General features: G+C 49.6%; 2 protein-coding genes across 3 annotated transcripts in view; one reads left to right on the top strand and one right to left on the bottom strand.

The window, feature by feature from the left end:
- GORASP1 (golgi reassembly stacking protein 1) overlaps positions 1-20544 on the top strand; it is a 59297-nt gene that overhangs the window by 15139 nt on the left and 23614 nt on the right. The window lies entirely within an intron of this gene.
- TTC21A (tetratricopeptide repeat domain 21A) overlaps positions 1447-20544 on the bottom strand; it is a 31394-nt gene continuing 12296 nt past the window's right edge. The window contains exons 8-29 of one of the 2 annotated variants that reach the window (XM_050778358.1): positions 20245-20343; positions 19060-19252; positions 15050-15147; positions 14678-14878; positions 13882-14011; positions 11864-12021; positions 11420-11635; positions 11042-11280; positions 10188-10260; positions 9981-10091; positions 9497-9635; positions 9241-9344; positions 7087-7275; positions 5999-6109; positions 5137-5218; positions 3812-3989; positions 3259-3420; positions 2932-3124; positions 2608-2832; positions 1953-2073; positions 1717-1784; positions 1447-1633 (exon numbers count right to left, since the gene is read on the bottom strand). In XM_050778358.1, the coding sequence (XP_050634315.1) occupies positions 1556-1633; positions 1717-1784; positions 1953-2073; positions 2608-2832; positions 2932-3124; positions 3259-3420; positions 3812-3989; positions 5137-5218; positions 5999-6109; positions 7087-7275; positions 9241-9344; positions 9497-9635; positions 9981-10091; positions 10188-10260; positions 11042-11280; positions 11420-11635; positions 11864-12021; positions 13882-14011; positions 14678-14878; positions 15050-15147; positions 19060-19252; positions 20245-20343 (3168 nt within the window). In that variant the 3' untranslated portion in view covers positions 1447-1555. The remainder of the gene's footprint in view (positions 1634-1716; positions 1785-1952; positions 2074-2607; positions 2833-2931; positions 3125-3258; positions 3421-3811; positions 3990-5136; positions 5219-5998; positions 6110-7086; positions 7276-9240; positions 9345-9496; positions 9636-9980; positions 10092-10187; positions 10261-11041; positions 11281-11419; positions 11636-11863; positions 12022-13881; positions 14012-14677; positions 14879-15049; positions 15148-19059; positions 19253-20244; positions 20344-20544) is intronic. The other variant, XM_050778359.1, reaches the window with a different exon arrangement.

The following is a 20544-nucleotide window of genomic DNA, read 5'->3' as shown; positions in this document are numbered from 1 at the left end:
ACAGCAAAAACATGATTAATACACAATCCCTTTACAGGATCATTCTCCATATAGATAGACCTGTCAACAAACCTGTCCCAACAAAACTGGGTTGTAAAGCAGATCACAGAAAGGGGACTGGGTTTTCCCATAGGAAAGATAGTAGTAACCTGGGGAAAGCATTCCAGATCCCCAGCTTCTATCAACAAACCATACATGTGATCAGCAGTGTGTTATAAAAACGAGGCTCAGCAGCCATCCGAGTTACACTGTTCCAAAGGGACCCTTATCTGTCCACTGTTCCCAAACGTTAGTCACTGGACAACTGCTCTTGAAAACTCTGCCCATATCTGCATTCTACTTACTCTAAATAATTTTTCTTCAACTATATCAGTATGCTTAAAAGTTAAACCCATCCCATGGAACAGCACCCGTAAATTCCTAACTTTGCTGTGCTACTTGGTTTTCTATGTAAAAATGATGTGTAAGCACACCGTTATTAAACTTTAAAATGTTTGCTGTATATCACTGGCAGAGAGTTGTGCCATGATTTGGGAGACATCTAATTTCCTGCCACAAATGGGGACACTAAGACCCAGAGAGGGGAAGGGACCTGGGAAGTCCACATTCGGAGATCCTAGGCTTCCTGACTGTCCTGAGGCCAGACTGTCCCATTATTGGCATCCTTAATGACATCAAGGAAGAGTGATATTGGGAGCACAGCAAAGGTGCCCTCTGTCACCCTCTTGCCAGTTGCAGTTAACATTATTCATCTAAATAGGAACCACTGCATTTGCCCTCTTAGACATTAAAAGGGTTTCTGTAGGATGTTAGATGGCCAGTGTCTTTTGTAAAAGCTGAAGTGGGAACTATTTTTTCTTGGAATGTATTTCCTTGTGCCAGGCGAGGGTAGTCAGGTTTGTCCCAAACTGGTAAGGACCAGAAGAAGCCAGCTGGACTTGGTGGGGAGTAGGGGGGAGGTGGCAGGGGAAAGGGAAACAATGCATGGACAGGGTGGGACAATGGCCCTTGCACCCTGCAGGCCCTCTCACACAGGACCTTTTGCAGCTGATCCTCCTGTCTGGGCACACTGCCCACAGCATCCTGGGCCCACCGCCAGGCAGACTCAGAGGGTAGCATGGAAGGGAGGAGTAATTGCTTCTCTAGCTCCAGGATCCTGGAGACCAGACAGGAGAAGGGCAACAACCATTGAAAAATAGCTGAAGGGGATCCTTTTCTACCACCATTCCACTAGAAGCCCCCTCTTTGCTCCCCTTTGCCCCCTCAAAGAGTCTGGGATAAAAGCGAGGTCTGTTAGAAAGCACCCAATGAGCCCAGCAAAAGTTAAGCCAGTTGATGTCTTTCTTCCCAGAGCAACATTTCTTGTGCCTTAAAAACATAAAGCTTTGGGATGACCCTTAGGTCAGATGAAACATGATTCAAAATAAACCACATACACTCTAGTAATGGGGAAGAAGGTGTCATTTTCTGAATCCCTTCTCCACTGACCCACTTTCCATCCCTCCACACAACTTCAGTAGGTTGATGGCTTCTACTGCAGGCCCCTTGACCCCAGCTAGGGCCTCAGGGACCTTCGGGCCTTTTCCAAAATTTCCTCCCTGATCTTGGGGTAGTTGGGGTGCTCCCTGAGGACCTGGAACAGAGAATGGGTATGCAGTATCAGGCAGGGTTCCCTACCACTACACCAGGCCCTCCCCGACAAGACTGCTGGCTTACATCGTGACAGATTTCGATGGCCTCCACAAATTTCTTGTCCTTCAGGTAGTTGAAAGCAAGTCTGAAGCCTACCAGGGGCATGGAGAGCATAGATGGTGGCACCCTGGTGACCTGAGAACCCCTATGGTTCTCATAACGGCCAGGGTACAGGCCTTGAGTTCTGGGGTCATGGTGGGGATCCTCCTGCCCACCTCCCTCCCATGTCCATTCATGTGCACCCTGGCTGGTTGCCTTACCAATGGCAGGGTTGGCGTGATGACTGTACTTCCAGGCCAGTTTGTAGTTGGTGACTGCATCCTTGTAGGACTGCTCCTTCTCCATGATGAAGCCCATGTACTCATAGGCCTTGTAGCAGGACTGCAGGGAAAGCCAGTTAGAGCCTCTGCTGGTTCCCTGGGCCAGGGTGGGACTAGGACCAGAACCAGAAGCAGGCAAGGGACAGAAGTGAGCTGCCATAAACCAAACTGCCAAGGGACCTCGGGGTACCCCAACCTTTGCAAGAAGCCAACTGTGTGCCCTCCTCTCAGCTACCCCAGACACTGGTGTAACCCCTTTCCCTGCAGCCCTCCTGTTCCGCCACTCCCATTCCTGGCCTGCTCTGACCTGCAAAAGTCCTTCCAGGTTGGAACCCTTGAAACTTTCCCATCTTTTTCTGTCATTTAGTGTTCCCTCCTCTGGACATGACACGACCCTGTGTACCTCCTCTTACCTAGTCCATTGCCCTTGATCCTCATTCCTATTCTGGTCTGTTGCCCATGTGCCCCTCTCAGCCTGCCTCTTCCTGACTAGTTATTCCATATGACCTCTGCCTGCAAAGCCTGCTTCACCTTCCTGGAATGCCTAGAACCCTTTCTGCCACCCTGCAGCCCCAGTGTGTGTGTGGCCCCTTGCCTTGTTGTACTGCACACAGCGCCGCAGCAGTTCTAAGGCGAGGTCAAACTTGCTGCCCTGGCAGTAAATGTCGGCCAGCAGGAGCCAGCTCTTCTCCAAGTCCTCAGCCTCACTCAGCACCCAGGGGGCCTTGGCCAGGCGCTTCAACTGCATACGTGCCTTGGGGATCTGCTTCAGGAACACATAGGCTTGTGCCAAGGCCAGCAAGGCAGGGACACTGTCCTTCTACACATCGGGTGGGAAATGGACGTCAGCATGCCTTGGCCGCCTGGTCAGCCTCAGCCCTGCCACCTGCCCATGCCCGCCAGTCCCCACCAGCTGCACCTCAGCCTGTGCTATCTGGATGAAGCTGCCCAGTGCAGCCTCCATGTTAGCCTTCTCCTTGGTGGCCAGCCTGCAGAGGCCCTGCAGCAGCCGCAGCTGGGTCTGGCTGGAGGCTGAATTCGGGTAAAACTCACGCAGCAGTTTCTCGGCGGTGCTCACGCCCTGCTGTTCCAACTCCTTCTTCTCTGTGTAGCTGCAGGCGTTAGACTTGGGTGTCAGACCCAGGCAGGTGGCCTGCCTGCGTGGCCCTCACCTGGCTTCAACCCAGAGGCTGCAGGCTCTCTCTAACTTCCCCAGGGTTCCGCCTCTGCCTTCACAGGCCCTTACTTGCTCTCGGCCCCCTGGTTCTCAAAAGCCTCTCCGCCCACAACCTCATTGTCTGGATTCAGACAGATCTGCACCATGTGGTAGATGGCGCTCTGGCCCCAAGTGCTGTCCTTGCGTGCCTTGTTCAGGAACTTTAAGGCTTCGTTGGGCTGCCCTATGTGCCTGTAGTGGAGAAAATACCAAGAATCAGTGAGGGAAACTGAGGCCCAGACAGGGCAGAGATATACAAGGGCCACTCTGTGAGTCTGCACAAAGCAGAGGCTGGATCGCTGGTTTCCCAGTTCCTCTGGAGGAGACGCAGGCGTCGGACCTGGGTGTCGGATGCAGGCCAGTGGCCTGCCCAAGTGGCCCTCACCTGGCCTCCATCCAGAGGCTGCAGGCTCTCCCCGACTTCCGAAGGGTTCCACCTCTGCCCCTGTGGGCCCTCACTTGCTGGGCCTGGGTGTCCTGGAGGCAGAATTTCCGCTCCCTTTGTGCAGCGCAAGGGCCTAGCCTATCTGCCAGCAGGGCTTCCTGCACACAGCTGCCCCTCAACACACCACACCCAACTCACCAGCAGTAGATACCTCTGCAGTAGTTGAACCCTGGTTCCAAAGGCACCCGGCTGGACACCTTCTTGGCCAATTCAAAAAAGGCAGGAATGTCTTCAAGTTTACCACTTCTTCTTAGCAGATCGATTAATTTATTCAATACCAAAAAATTGTCTAAAATAAGAGACAGAAATCTCCAGGCTGAGATGCCCAGTAGCTGTATCAGATGAGGGTGCTGGGCCCCTAGGAGAGGCCAAGAGATACTGCCCATCTGGGCTGAGCAGGGACATTCCAACAGTTCCAGGGTTGAGTAAAGAATAATACTAATGCTTAAAAATAGTAAAGAATAGCAGCTAACACTTACATAGCATTTATATTGTACCTGGTATTAAGTGCTTCACCTATACATTAACTGCAAGATTAGGTAGGTACCTAATCCTTTTTTTTTTTTTTTTTTTTTTTTTTTTGAGACGGAGTCTTGCCCTGTTGCCCAGGCTGGAGTGCAGTGGCACGATCTTGGCTCACTGCAAGCTCCGCCTCCCGGGTTCATGCCATTCTCCTGCCTCAGCCCCCCAAGAAGCTGGGACTACAGGTGCCCGCCACAATGCCCGGCTAATTTTTTAATATTTTTAATAGAGACAGAGTTTCACCGTGTTAACCAGGATGGTCTCAATCCCCTGACCTCGTGATCCGCCCACCTCAGCCTCCCAAAGTGCTGGGATTACAGGCGTAAGCCACCGCTCCTGGCCTAGGTAGGTACTCTTACTGTATCTGTTTTACAGATGAGGACACTGAGACATGGATAAATAATTTGCCGAAAGTTGCACAACCAGTAAGTGGTAGACCAGGACTCAGACCCAGGCAGCCTGGCCCCAGGACCCATACTCCTAACCATGGTGACCTCCTGGGCCTATGGGCACACTGCCATGGGCCTGCCAGGGCTCCAACCTGAGCCTTAGGTCTGGCCCCTCTCCCCAGCAGGAAGGGGTGGTTTTATGCTGCAGTGAATGGGAATGAAGCTATACAACAGAGGAGAATTTCTAGTCTCTCCAAGTGGCTGTGACCTCAAAAGGGGACTGTGTCGAGCCCCACTGGCTGTGATTTGGGGACAGACATGCTGTCCTGGGTCCAGTGCCAAGTCCTTGAGACCAGGAACTGGCCCCTTGGACTCGGGAAGGGCCGGCACGTTCCATTGGGTCTTTATCAGTTTCCTGCTTCTCTGGAACAATCAGGGAGGAAGGGGCTTCCTCCGCCCAGTCAGGAAGGAGGGAGAGGTCCCACCCTTTTCTGGGAGAGTGGCCCTTGCTCAGTGGGAACTGGTGCAGGCAGTCTCCATGGGCAGAATTACCTGGCACTTTCTCCAAGACTTGGTGGTAAAGATTGATGGCCGCTTCATGTTTCTGTTTTCTAAACATCAGGTCAGCCATCAACTATCAGAAAACACACAAGCTCCAGATTTCCCAACAGTGGCAGCTTGCATGGGTGTAAGGGGAGGCGGGGGGTATGGGGGTGATGGTGGTGGTAGGAAGGGAAGGTAGAAAAGGACTTGCAAGGCAGCCTCCCCAGGCCTTGTGAGAAGCTGCCACAGGAGAAGCCTGAGGGTTTCTCAGGCCCCCACCCAGAAGGTGAGGACTTCCCAAGGTGGGGGGCAAGAAGAGCTGGGTTGAGGATGGATGTGGGAAGGTAAGGCCAGTGGTAGAGACCAGTGGGGCTTTTTGATAGCCTACAGGGAAAGCCTCTCCACCCATTCTGAGAACTGCCAGGCAATAGAGGTAGGGATGAGGACCCCTCCTTGTTCTGCAAGGGCTCAGCTTCTGCTCCTGGGCCAGCCCGGAGGAGGTCTGGATGATAGGGAGGAGAGAGGCAGAACTGGGGAGGGCTTTTCCTGAAGCCCCAGGAACCTATCCCACCCTTGCCTTCACCTACAGTGGATGTGCTTTCCCCTGGGATGAATCAACCTCACCCTACCTTAGACTGGCCCAGGAGGTTGATGCTGCCCACTGCCAGCCAGCCCACCCCTTCCGGCTAAAGGGCAGAGTAGGTGCAGCACTGAGTCCTCTCTGCCTGACAGCTCCTCAGAGGTGTGTCAGTGAGGCATCTGAGGTTATGGGGCTATGGGGCTAGGAAGTAGCCTGCATCTGGTCACAGGGACCCTGGGAAGGGAGGAAGGGAGGAAGAGAGGGAGGGAGTGGGTACTGGGGGCTTCCTACCACAGAAGCAGTCTCATGGTTCTGCTCAGTCTGCAGGAGGATGGCACAGTGCTGCTCACACAGGTCCAGGTGCCCCTGGAGCAGGTAGAGCTGCGCCAGCTCCAGCATCACCTGGGACAAGGCCGGACATAATAAACTAACTAGTAAACACCATGGGAAACCCCTGGGATCATCCTTGACAGCTCTTCTCCTCACACCCCACTTCTATCAGCTCTGCTTTCAAAATATGTCTCAGATTCCCCAAGTGAACATCTCTGGCCTTCCCCTTCTCCCACTCAGTTCTCCAGTCATACCCTGTGTCTTACTAACCTCTGAAAGTTGGGCCAAGCTAACACATACTCATCCTTCAGCTTCAACTCTGGCCTCACTGCTCTGAGAGTCCTCTGTGCCCCAGATTCTGGGGCAGGTACCATTCCTCCAAGTGGTGCCCTGCACCCCCATGCAGGCATGTATTGCCTGGCATTAGTGCTGCCTGTGCTCTCGTCTACATGCCCTTACCCAAGGGTAATCTGTGGGCAGTGACCAAGCCTTGCCCCACTGTGTCTCCAGAGCCAGGCACAGTACTTGCCACATATTAGATTAGGTATCTGTTAAATGAATGAGTATTAAATGAATGAATGGATCTGTCACTAAGCTCTTCATCTACTGTGCTGGCATGAACTCCAACTACGGTTCCCTTATCTGGAGCCACACCTCCCTCACAACTCTAGGCCCTCTTGGAAGCTCAGCCTGCACTTCATGCCCAAAGTGCCCTGGCAGCTACAACCCTCATCATCTCCCCACCTCCAAGGGGGACTTGAAAATGTCAGACTAATGTGACTTTCAGCAATGTCTTTCCCACTATACCCTTCACATTTGGCTATGCAAGGTGAGCCTTGCTCCAAGGACTGCAGCAGGTGAGGTCCCAGGTCAGCAGGAGCAGGCACCTTACCCCAGAGGCCACTGTTAGCCGGCTTCCCATGCCCATTATATCTGTGACTCCTCAGGGAAGAATGGAGAAGGAACTGGCCCCTGCACCTGGTCAGGGAGCTCAGCAAGGCATTGTGCCCTGAGGGAGAAAGCAGCCTCTTGCTTTGAGGGTCACTCACCTTATTGTCAGTGGGCAAGTAGGAGAAGACATCCTTATAAGACCGTACCGCCTTGTCATACTCTTTCTCTGCCAGGTAGTGCTCTGCAAACTGGATGCAGATAGAGGCTGCCAGTTGCTTCTGGGAGGGGATCATTTCTGGTTGCTCCAGTGGAACTCGCTTCAGTATCCGAGACTGGAGGTCCAAGGCCTTAGGAAACCAATCAAGCCAGGATCAGAAACTCAGAGCCTGACATACCAGTTCACAGAAAGTACCAAGCTCTTAATTCAGATCCAGAAGTATGAAAAATGACATCTTCAGTGCCCTTGGGCAAATTTGGATCACTCTGAATAGGCAAAGCCACTGGCTGAGTACACGAGGCAAGCTGGCACTGCCTCTGGGGGCAGGAGCAGAAGCAAAGGCACTCAAACAAAACATGCTTTTGTACTTTGCCTGTTTACCTGCTTCTATCACACCTTGAGGCTCTGTGTCTAATTCGCTTTGCTACACTACAGGCTAGAACTAGCACACAGTAGGTGCCCAAGGCACACAGTAGACTGTTCTGTTCTGTATGCCGCCCTACTGGGAATTTGAGGACGCAGCCACAAATATTCACCACACAAATGATCAGGTGAGTAAGCAGAGAACATCAGTGCAAGAGGAAATGATGATGCCAGGGTTAAGCTGTAGGATATGGGTAGGAATCAGCACTTGGCTCCCCGAGGGCCAAAAAGAGGAATGGGAATCCAGCGGTAAGCAAGGGGATAAATCATCTCAAACAGTCAAGAGTATGGGCTCTCCCTCTAGAACCACAGAGCATACTCCAGAAACAAGTTTGAGGCCACACCCCTGGGGGAAAAAAGTGAGGAAGATGTGACAGGAATGGCTGGGGGCTCTCAGATCAGGGGCAGCCCAGTGTGCAAAGAACATAGGTTGGGACAGGCCAGACCTGGCTCAGATCTCAGCTCCACCACTTGCTGGTACAGTCATGTGCTGCATAACATTTCAGTCAATGACAGACCACATATATGATGCTGGTCCCTGAAGATTATAACACTGTATTTTTACTGTACATTTTCTATGTTTAGCTATGTTTAAATACACGAATACTTACCATGATGCTACAATTGCCTAGAGAATTCAGTAGAGTAACATGCTGTGCAGGTTTATAGACTCAGAGCAATAGGCTATACCAGATAGGCTAGGTGTGAAGTCAGCTATACCATCTGAGTCTGTAGAAGTATATTCTATGATATTCACACAACAAAATCATATCCCTGCTGATAAGCAACATATGACGTTGCTGTGGTTTGAATGTGCCCCCCAAACGTCATGTGCTTTCCTGGGAACTTAATCCCCAATGTGGCAGTATTGAAAGTTAGGGCTTTTGAGAGGTGATTGGATCATGAGGGATCTGCCCTCATAAATGGATTAAACCACTCGTGGATGAATGGATTAATGGGTTATCATGGGAGTGGAACTGGTGGCTTTCTAAGAAGAGGATGAGAGACCCGAGCAAGCATGTTAGCACAGTCGGTGCCCCCGCCCCCCATGTGATACCCTGTACTGCACTCTTTAGAGAGTTCCCCTTCTCCTGAGCAGAAAGGATCTCACCAGATGAGATCTCACCAGATCTCCTCCACCTTGAACTTCTCAGCCTCTAGAACTGTAGGAAATGTATGAATTACCCAGTTTCAAGTATTCTGGTATATACCAACAGAATACAGACTAACACAACTGAACCCAACTTTGGGCACATTGCTCAACCTCCTAGAGACTTATCTGTTACATGGGAATGTCACAATCCTTATTACAAAGGGCTACTGTGATCATTCAATAAGAAAGCAAAAACCCTACAGAACCTAGCACAGAGCTTTTAATGCATGGGAGCTATTGTCATTGCCTCATTATTATCTCTACCATCACCCTTGAGGACAAAGGCACTCTCTTACTTCCTGCCTTCCCCAGCCCACCCTAGCTCAGAGCACATTAGTGTACCGTCACTGAATGAACCAGAACGGGAAAATAAGTGAAGGTGGATGTCAGAGGTGTAACCTAGGTCCTTTTTTGAGGAAGAGGTCTGGGGCTTTACAGACCTGGAGCTCTTTCCTTTCTCCTTCTTCAGGCCCCACCAGCAGATGGCAGATAAAGAGCTTGAGTCCACTTGTCAATTACCTTGTTCAAAGTTTCTATCACAGCTTCTTTTTTATGGCTCTCGTAAACCTTTGCCAGCAAAAGCAAGCACTTAACATCATTCATCATGGATGGGATGTCTTGGACTGTTAAATGGAAACTCAAATTAGTGTTAGTTTGCTGGTTCCTGGGAAGCTGGGTTGGTGGGGAGGGCTGGGTTCAGGACTTCAGCTAATGTGGAATGGGGGAGGAGTATGTCTGCTCCAAATGCTAGAAATAGGTTAGAATGCTGCCTCACCAATGTCATGTTCCAGTGCCTGCTTCAAAACTTTTTCTGCTTTATTGATCTTCTTTAACTTTAGGAGCAGTTCGGCCAGATCGCAGCACAGAAAGTCCTGTCCATTAATCTTCTGGGCAGCCTCATAATACTCAATTGCCTTAGTGCAAACAATAAATATTAGCCTCTGGCCTAGTTCTGCACTTCAGTGCCAGACACCGTGTTCCCCTCAGCAGCCATCACACCAGTGTGCCCCTCCAGAACACAGAAGCCTAAGGTGAAAAAGCACTCCTCCTACCTGGCACAGGGTGTAAGCCTCAGCTTGAGCAGGTGTGGTCAGCGGCAGAGAGTTGCTGAGTTCTCCCCTTGGCACCCCATTCAGCAAGGAGCTGAGTGAAAACTCAGCCACTCTCCTCCCATCCAGAGCTCCCCAGTCATGTACCGTCCTCCACCTTCCCTGCTAGGCTGGCCCTCCCTGCCCCTTCACACCCCAGCCCAGCCTGACCTCAGTATACTGGTGGGCCTTCACATAAGCTTGCCCAATTCTGCTGGCCAGGGAGGCATCGTGTGGGTTCTGTCTATAGGCCTCATCATAGACCTCCAGGGCCTTCTCGGGCTGGTGGGGAAAGTGTCTTTGGGTCTTCCTCTTCTCTGCCACTGGAGAAGGGAGACTGGGGGGCCACTTGGCAAGGCTGTGAGGCCTCTCACTTACCTCCAGAATGCTCATTAAAGCATCGCCCAGTAGCAGGCTGGTGTGGGGGCCAGGCAGATGTTCACAGAGCTCACTGCAAGCAAGAGTAACCAAAAGCTTATCTCAGGCTCGCACACACCTCATATTCCTGAAATCATCTCCTTCACTTCCTTCCCACTGATTCTGGCTGACATTCATTCATTCAGCAATCAATACTTATAGAAAGTCCACTGTGCATCAGGCACTGTGCTAGCTACCTGAGTCAGGCTCTCCACATCCATCTCTGTAGTTAGGCCATGGCCAGGCCCTCTACCTGTTCCTCTCACTCTACCCGCTATCCCTTCGGATCCCTCTCCATGAGGCAGCCACGTCACTCTTTCTAAAACTCCAATCTGGCCATGCCTCCATACTGTTCACTGGTTTCCCACTGCTGGATAGCCTTCCCTACTCCCTCAGCAACCGCACCTCCCACTTTAAATTGCTTAGATGAAGCTCTGACAGAAGAAAGGGATGAGGAAGGCGCCTTGGAGGTCCCAATGCCAAATCATACAGAGACAGCAGCTTGGAGCTTCAGTGTGTCTGCTCTGAGAACCAGGCCTACAGTCTCCTACCAGTATGTGCAAGCAGGTAAGCGAAGGGGGGGTGCAAGCAGGGCTCAGGGCCAATTCAACTCTGTATCCTCAGAACTCATCCATGAACAGGGCTTACTGACCTTTCATGCTCAAACTGTAACCCATGGACAATTCCATACATTCATCAACTACACTCCAAGGACACATTCTGGAGACCCAGGTTGAAGAAATAACATCTGAAGGAAACATTCTCTAAGATACCATCAGAGAAGAAGCTGTCATTGTGCTACCTGTGGGGCTTACCGGTAACATCTGATGTAGAGGCGCCTGTCTCTGAGGGTCTGCAGGTAGACGTTGGCCATCTTCTCTCTGGCTTCCATGTAGCAGGACTGCTTGGGCGAGATGTTCCTTAGCATGTTCAGTGCCACGTCCACATTACCCTTGCTCAGGACCAAGTCCACGTTGGCAATGGTGATGCGGTTCTCTTCTGGTGTGCCGCCAAACTCATTGATGGTGTCCTGCATGACCTTGGTGGCCTCATGCTAAAACATGGGAATCAAACAGACCCTCCACTTGGTGCACAAGGAAACAGTGGGTGGAACCAAAGAACCTGGTTCCTGGGCCTATCCTGAGCCTGCAGTGTGCCCCAGTCCCCAGGGAGGAGAGCATGGCATTTCTTACTAGCTCCCCATTCAGCCGGAGGGCCTCCACCAGTTCCAATAAGATGGATGCCCGCTGGCTGGTCTGCAGAGAGGGCCCGAGGAACTTCCTGCCTTCTTCCTTCTTCAGAGCTGGCAATTTGATGACCATTTTCAGTGTCTTTATGGCTTCTGGATAGTCTCCAGCCTTGTTGAGAGCCCTGGCCTTGATGAGGTGGTAGAGGGGGTGATCTCGGACCTAGGAGGAGCACAGCAGAGTGTGGGGCTCCAGTTCACTGCTGCTACTGCTGCTGCTCACAGCAGCCAAGTCAGAGAAGGCCTCAGGAGCCCACTAAGCCTACCCCTGCCTTTGGACCAGCAGAAAGATCTGTGGGACGCAGCTAGCCCCTGGGGCTACTCTCAGAAGGCAAACAGGGGCTGCAGCTAGCTGGGTGTTGGGATGCTGAGAGGATGACAGGGCACCCACCTGGAAGTTGTGGCTGACACCCAGCTCTAAGCAGTGGAAGCACATGCCAAAGTTGCCCTGAGCCAAGTAGATCTGACACATGAGGAGATGGGCGTCCACGGAGGCGGGGTCCAGCTCCAGGCAACGCTGCAAGATGCTCTGGGCGTTCTCTAGCTCTCCTAGAAATAATACACAAACCTCTACATGCAGGGTTCCCAAGGGGCTCCTAAGACCTGATATGCAAGGGCAGAATGAATTTTACATGTCCTGTTCTCCAGAAATATACAAAGTTGAGTATTTTAGCCAGTTTTGTTCTGCTTCACTCAGGGGTCCATTTCTAAAATTAAGACTACACAGTTGTTTCCTTGACTCCGACAAAAGCCAGGAAACTCAAACCTCAGTGTAACACCCTTCTTGTCTTTGTAACCCTCAGGGAGATAGCTAAGTTACTTCATTGCTCCATCCAGAAGCTCAGGGGAACATATTAAGTCTCAATTCCCACACCTAAGAGCAAACAAAACCTAGTAGAAACAGCAACTGTAATAGTTACAATTTATGAAGCTCCTGCTCTGTTTCAACACTTGCAAAGCATTTTAGAAAGTCTGATTTATTACTTGCCCAGCCCTGCAAGGTTGGTGCTATTGTTCTTGTTTTTTCAGATGTGGAACCTGGGGCTCCAGTGATGTAAGCCACTCAACTTGGAAGGGGCAAAGTTGGCATTTATGTCCAGACCTATTGGGTTCCTGAGCTTCAGCTCTGAACCCCCTGGCACTTGAGGGCTGAGGGGCCTCCCTGCAGACAGGCTGGCACTTACAGGGTGGTAGCAGCAGCCTAGGGGTTGGGTGTAATGAGTTGGTAGGGGCACTCTCTTCCCTTGCAGTCAGGTCTCTCAACAACTCCTTTTTGGGATCCATAACCTGGTGGGTAGGGAGCCCCTGCTTCTGGGTCCCAAGCTCCCTGCTCCTTCTTACGTGCTGTGGAAATGTGAAGAGGTCACCATGGCAACCTATGCAGCTGGAGACCTTGCTTTGGGCCCAAATCTGATGGCAGATGCCAGCACTCAGGGTAAGTTCTGTCACCCTGGCCTTGTATCCAGGATACTTTGAAGCTGTGGGGAAACCTGGCATTCAAATGAACATAGGGAGGACCAAGGATGAAGACAGGAAAGCTCTCAGCAGGAGTACAACCCACACGATGCAATGCCAGAAGACAGACAAATGGCCACAGTATTCTGATCCCTTTGGACACCCCCAGACCACCAGAGATAAGCCTGGTTTCCAGGCAGGCAGGATGGGGTAAGAGGCCACAGGGAGATAGTACTTCAGGGGAGGGCTCTGCATCACAGAGGACAATAGAGCACCTATGGAAGGTTTTCCCTCTCCTTCCCTTTCTCTCCAGGGTCTGGGCCTGAGAAGGGAGAAGGTGAAAGGGCTCCTGGAGGCTCTGAAGACTTCATGGTACAGGGTTCTCACTTCTCCATGAGGCTTTTTTGGATAGCTTTTCGAAACTGCAACCCTGCCACCCCTGCATCACTTCCCTGCTTCAGCTTCTTCTATAGCATTACCATGTTCTAACAAAAAAATACGATGTGCTCCCTCGTGGAGCTTGCATTGAATTGTCAATTTCCCCTTACTAGATGCAAACTCCATGAGGGAATTTTTGCCTATTTTTGGTACTACTGTATCTCAGATGAAGTTCAATGACTATTACCAGCACAGATCAAGTGAGTAAATCCACAAAGGCCTAGGTGGGAGAGACCCCTGCTGGTGAGAGGTCAGGGAGCTTACTAGGGTTACCAGGGGGTAGAGGCTGGGAGTGGGCAGGCCTGTAGGGGCATGTGCCTGTGTGTGCACAAATGTACGTGTGTGCATGTGCGTGTGTGTGTGTGTGTAGTACCCCAAGCAAGGAGTGTGTGTGTGTGTGTGTGTGTGTGTGTGTGTGTGTGTTTGCAGTATCACAGGCAAGGAGCCTGTGGACACAAAGCTCCATCAGGTGTTTGCAAGGCCCCACCTGGCTGTCAGGACCCCACCCCCGCTCACCTGAGTAATACCTGACCTGAGCCATCAAATACAGGGGGTCGATCAGAGCTGGTGCTGCTTTGACTACAGGATTCAAGATCACGGCGACTTGTTTAAGAAGTGGAGACACGATCTGGCCTGGTAACCTGGGCTGTGGGAACACGGTGGTGGAGGTGGGAGTAGGTTTGCCCTATTCTAAGAGAGACTCCTGGAGCTCTCAGAAAACGCTCTCAGTGAAGGAATTTTGCTTCATTCCACACTTATTTATTATCCTCTGTATCATCTAGTGCTTGGTTTTGTTCACTGTGGTGTCCCCAGTACAGAGAATGGTATCTGGCACTCAATAAATATTTGCTGAATGACTCATTACAAGGCACTGGGAGGATATTAAGGTATATAAAAATATGATCCTTGGTCACAAAGAATCCTGACTGGCTGGAAGAGCAGGACAAACAAGTAAAGACTAACATACTTCTTAGGGGGCTTCTGCGGAAAAGGAAGCCAAGCTCTTGTCTCGGATAAAAGCAGGGCCATGGGCTGGTGCCCTGTTCTTCCAAATGTGGTCCCTAGACAAGCAGCATCCATATCACTTGGGAACTTGTTAGAGATGCAGGATTTTAGACCCCCCTATAGAGTCAGAATCTGTACTGGAACAACCTCCCAGGTGACCTGTGTGCTGTATGTTCAAGTTTGAAGAGCACTGGGCTCCCCAACTGGGCCAAGTAAGGTCACAAGTAAGGATGCCTCTGTCCTTCAGGTGGGCACCATCCAAACCTGTACTCCAGACCCCCACCATGAAGATAGGCCTTCCCCTAACCTGTTTGGGGCAGAAGAGCAAGTACTCCTTAGCAATGCAGACCAGGAAGTAGGGGTCCAGCTTTTCAAAGTACTCAGAGCCAAGAGGAAGGCCTTGCATGCTGGAGAAGTGAAGCTCCACTGCCTCCTTCAGGAGCGCTGTGGTCTCTTGCTCCCCCTTGTGCTTCTTAGACGTCAAGAGGGCTTGGAGGAAAATTAGCACCTGTGGAAGACAGGACCGAGTCTCAGTGCCAATGCCAGCCTGGGCAGAGTTGGTAGGCAAGGGCAAAGTGAAGGTCCAGGTAACCTTGGCTGCTTTCTATTGGAAATCAGGGGTGGGAGGACAGCAAAGGACATCGTCCTGGAGCAACCCATGGCCCCAGGGAGCTCTGACCTCAGACTTCCCAAGGGACTTCTGCACCTCCTTCAGGAATTCCAGCTGGTGCTCAGCTTCCTCCAGGTGGCCTTCTAAGATATGACACAAGATGATCCCTGTAAATGGGACAAAACAATGATGAGTAGCTAGCCCTGAAGCACAGCCAGCAGCCCATCAGGTCAAGGAGCACGAGTAAGACAGTGGAAGGAAGGTGTCTCAGCATAGGGAATCTTTTCCAACATTTCTACAAACTTAAAGAGAAATACATGCTCATGCTCAAGAATTCAAACCCTAAGGCAATACAGACAGAAAAACATCCCTAGCTCATGTTCTGGCTTTAACAATGTCTCTCTCTAGAAATAACCACTAGGAAACATTTGAGGTATAATATGTTACTACTATATAGACACCTCAGACATATATATTTATATGTACACACAAGCATACCAATGGGTTTAAAAACACACACATCCACAAAGGGAATCAAATTTCACATACACCATTCTACAATCTGCTTTTTTTTTTTTTTGAGACGGAGTTTTGCTCTTTTTCCCAGGCTGGAGTGAAGTGGCACGATCTTGGCTCACTGCAACCTCCGCCCCTCAGGTTCAAGCAATTCTCCTGCTTCAGCCTCCTGAGTAGCTAGGATTACAGGCATGGCCACCATGCCTGCCTAATTTTTGTATTTTTAGTAGAAACGGGGTTTCACCATGTTGGCCAGGCTGTTCTCGAACTCCTGACCTCAGGTGATCCAATTGCCTCAGCCTCCCAAAGTGCTAGGATTACAGGCATGAGCCACCATGCCCGGCCACAATCTGTTTTTTTAACTTTGTATATGATAGTCATATTTTTCCATCTCTTCATACAAATCTACCCCATTCTCTTTGATGACAACATAATATTTTACTGTGGATGTAACAATTTATTTAACTATTGCCCTACTGAAGGACATCTAATTTCACATTTACTTTGTTTTCAGTATTTAAATACTACAATGCTATGATGAACATTTACATATGTTCAAATTCCTGAGGGAGAGCTGATGAGTCACAGAGCACATATATTTAAAATGCTGACAGATAAGGCCAACCTGCCCTCAAAGATACCTGAACTTATATTACTATCAAGAATTTAAAATATCCTTTCTTCATAATCTCAAACATGCTGTAATTTTTGCCAGTCTGAAACATGGAAAGTAACTAGTTTTCATTCACCACCTTTTTTTAACTATTAGGGAGAATGAACATCTGTTCATATTTCCAATATAGCCTTTTCCTTTCTACTGTGAATTTTCTGTTCACAGCCTGCCTGGTTTTTTTGGAGGGGGTGATTTTTTTTTCCTCTTTATGTTTTCTTAACCTTTGTTGCAAGTGCTTTCTATTAGTTTGCCATTTATCCTTTAACTATTTTTACAGTATCTTGTCAGGTAGTAATTTTAAGCTTTTATGTAGTCAAATAGGTAAAATGTTTTCCTTTGCGGCTTCTATTTTTTTTTTTTTTTTCATGTAGAGCCACAAAGCCAAACTTTGCAGCTTCCAAGTTTGGAGTTAGGCTTAGAATCCTCAGGGAAACCCATGTTTCATTTAATTTTTATGTTTAATACTTAATTCAACTGAAATTTAAGTATGGTGTAAGATGAGAACTTACCTTTATTTCTTTTTCATAATGGATAGCAGGGTATCCAACTAGGAGTTACTGAACAACCTATCAGCTTGAAATAAGGCCTGTTACATCCCATTTATCTATTTGCTTATCCCACTCAGTGCTGGCCTCAAAGGGACTTAATTACTGTGGTTTTGTGATATGTTTTGATGTTGGGAGGACAAATCTCACATGTTTGAAGCAAGCTATTCTACTTGTACAGATATTTCTTTGCTACTTTGGCATATTTATTCTTGACTATCTTCCTAATCACCATCTTAGTTTTCAGTTATATCCATCCCACTATTTGACCCATCTATGCAATTTTTTACCTTACAACAATATTTTTGATTTTTGGCAACTCTTTTTTGTTCCTGTACCTTTTTCATAGTAGCATGTTCTTTACTTATTGCCATAATAGCCTCTCCAAACATTGAAGAGGTTTTGGGAGGAAAAGTCTTTTCTGTACTAGCCTTAACTCTGCTCCTCAGAGGGCTACTGCTTTATATGTTCCACTCGGCCGATCTTTCAGACTGCTAGCAGATTTATAAAGGAAGGACAGCAAGTAGGCACATTTCACACACTGTTAACGTCACTGATTCTGCCAGACTGGACAGAAAATATGGTGACTCCAGGACATACGAGTGGGCTCGCTTGGACTGGGAGAGAGGACAGACATCCTGACCAGTGGACTTTCCTCTGGCTAACCACCGGGGCTCTCCCCCTTGAAGGAGGAAGTAGGGAAGGACTCAGCCTGGTGGAGGAACATTCTAGGGAATTTTGCTTTTGTGCTGAGCAGCCAAGTCCTTTTGTCCTTCATATCCCTGGTTATGGTGGGAAATCATCCAGAGCACTGCTCCTCTCCCTCCTGCCCCAACACCCAATACACACCTCCTGGATTCTAGTCTCTGGCCGGGGCACGGTTCCAATAATCCTCCTATAATCGCTTTCACTGCCCTGTGGCATGCTTTCACACTCAGCCTCTGGTGACCCTGAGCTCGTGTTTTTTAGTTTTTGTTTTTCCTGGAACTCTTTGGGGAAAGCTGGTCTACTAAATTCTTTAGCTAACCCATCTCTGCCTATGTTGGTTTATGGGTTTCTAGATCTGCTTGGAATTCCCATGTATTTGATACCATTTGCCTTCCATCTTCTAGAAATGTGAAATTCTTCAAAGTTTCTGGTCCATGGAAGGTATTTTTCTGTTTCTAAGGCTGCAATGTATTCCTTTTTTTTTTTTTTTTTTTTTTTTTTTTTTTTTTTTTTTTTTTTGAGGTGGAGTCTCACTCTGTGGCCCAGGCTGAAGTGCAGTGGCACCATCTCGGCTCATATCAACATCTGCCTCCCGGGTTCAAGTGATTCTCTGGCCTCAGCATCCCGAATAGCTGGGATTACAGGTGTCCTCCACCATGCCTGGCTACTTTCGTGTTTTTAGTAGAGATGGGGTTTCACCATGTTGGCCGAGCTGGTCTCGAATTCCTGACCTCAAATGATCTGCCCACCTCAGCCTCCCAAAGTGTTGGGATTACAGGCATGAGCCACCACGCCCGGCTAATTGCCTTTTAAAGATATCTTTCATTATTTTCATGGGATTTGGGGACAGAGGGCAAGCATGGATTTGAGGGGGTCAGCCTGACATGTTGAACCAGAAGTCAAGATAAACTACTCTGATAACTGTGCTATGCAGATGAGGAGCCTAGAGTTTAGAAAGGAGAAGTGACTTGGCCCCAAACACACAGCCCCTCAGGGCCAGGGCAAGAGCCAGCCTGCCTTGAGCACTGGATCACACAACTTCCTCAACCCAAAGCAAACACTGCCGTTTCAGAATTCACCACAGACCATAGAGTAGGGGGCTTTAAAAAATGTGTAAAATGGAAATGGCGTTGTAGAAAGTTCATTTGACATTTACAGAAAGGATTTTTAAAGTCACCTGGACAGACAGGGAAACATATAAGTCTCAGAGCTACTCTTTTTGGTGGTTTTTCAGCTCACAGCCCTGGAGGAGGGTCTGCAGAGGTGAATCTAGAGGCTCTGCATGTGTGGATTGGTGGTGAGTAGAACTGCCTCCAACCCCGGCCTGGGCAGCCTGAGAAGAGGCAGGGCCCACTGAGTGTAAGGTTCAGCCTGTCAGTCTTCTGGGGCAATCAGTGTAGACAGACGGTGGAGGTCTGGTGGAGATCAGAGTGACTCTGATCACACCTCCGAGCATTCCTGTGCCTCCTACATCCATACTTGTGGATTCCCAGAAAGATATCCCATCATACATCGTACCCCAAAATTCACATACCCCCCAAGGAGAATGCTTTCCAGCACCTCTCTTCTGGACCCGTGGAAGCTGCCCGGTTTGGCTCCCGACACCCAGCCCCGAACCCTGCCCTGCCTGCATATACCTGTCAAACCAGCCATGCCGTCCTTGTCCAGTTTCATGGCTTCTGTGTACCACAGCAAGGCCTCTTTCACTTGGTTCTTCAGGATGAAGAAATAGCCCAGTTCTGTGGCCACATGGATGTAGGAGGGGGTGGCCATGAAGGTGCGCTCGATGAAACTACACACTAGTCCTAGAATCACCTGGTGACTCCCACACTACAAGAAACAGGAAGGTGGGAATTGGGAGACCAGTCAGTCCAGCCTGTATCAGCAAGGTCATGTCAGAAATGGGGGACACTTTGGTAGGCAGGGCTGGGTAGGCCCAGGAGAGCCCAAGAGGTACCCTGTGTCTAGGCAGCTGGGTCTGTGTTGCTGTCTGGCTCCCAAGGAACCTCTCACTGGCCACATCTGTGGAACCTGCCTCTAGCCACAGGGTCCTCTGAGGGACCTATCCCCTGTCTGACCACAGTAATTGGTCTAAGGAGTCACCAAGAAGTTTTTCAAAAATTGAAGCTGAATGAAAGAACTTCTTTGTGTCCAGTAATAAGAAGGGGCCCAAAGGCTGCCATCAGCCATGTTCCCTGCCATATGTGGAGAACAAGGCAGAGAGAATCACACACACAGAGGGAGAGATGGTGTCTATGCAACTCCACAGTTCTGGTTCCTGAGGTCCCAGAGTTGCCTTCATTCTTATAGCAACTACTTCTAGTAAATCTTGCTTTGGGGCTGAAGAGTCTAAAAGAGACACAGATTTGTTGGCAACCTGGTCTAGTTGGACCTTCCCTGATGCTTGAGAGGCCTAGGCAGGCCAGCCTTCTCAGGCCACTTCCACACAAAAGAATATGGGAGCCAGGCACCCAGGCACTGGAGGCCAGAGCTGGGTGTGGCTCTGCTGCATAACAGCGGCGATACCACCCACTTTCCCCAAATAAGGCACAGCCTACTCCGAAAGTACTTTCAGACCCTGTCTCCCTGATCTTCATGGCATCTCTGAGGGGGCACCTAGGCTAAGGACGTAGAACCCACATGTCACAGTTATCAGCCAGAGGCAAGTAGGTGCAAGAGGCTATGAGCCACTACCCCAAAAGGACAAGTTTGAGCCAGAAGGGAGGGGCAAGGCACTCAAGGAGTTTCCTGGGGGAGCACAGGTCTCCTCTAAGGAAAGCAGGGAGAAGCACCATTTCAGAACCAGGAAAGAACCTTCTTACCAGTCGGCTAACCACAAGAATTTTTTTAAGATGGAGGCTTGGATTTTCGGGCTCCCTTGTCTCTAGTGCCTTAATCAGATTTCTAACATGATTGGTAGCCTGCAGGGACAAAACAGAATGTCAACATGCAAGGTGCAAGGTCAGAGTTGGGCCGTGGTTCTCAACCCTGGCTGCATAGTAGCATCAGCTGGGAGATTTAAAAAATGCCCATGCCCAGGCACAACCCCCCAGAAATTCAGATTTAAGTGAATTGGAGTGGCCCACGCATTAGCATTACTTCAAAGGCCCATAGGTGGAGCT

This window comes from Macaca thibetana, chromosome 2 (assembly GCF_024542745.1).
Source record: "Macaca thibetana thibetana isolate TM-01 chromosome 2, ASM2454274v1, whole genome shotgun sequence".
NCBI lineage: Eukaryota > Metazoa > Chordata > Mammalia > Primates > Cercopithecidae > Macaca > Macaca thibetana.
This window is presented reverse-complemented; position numbering and strand designations above follow the sequence as displayed.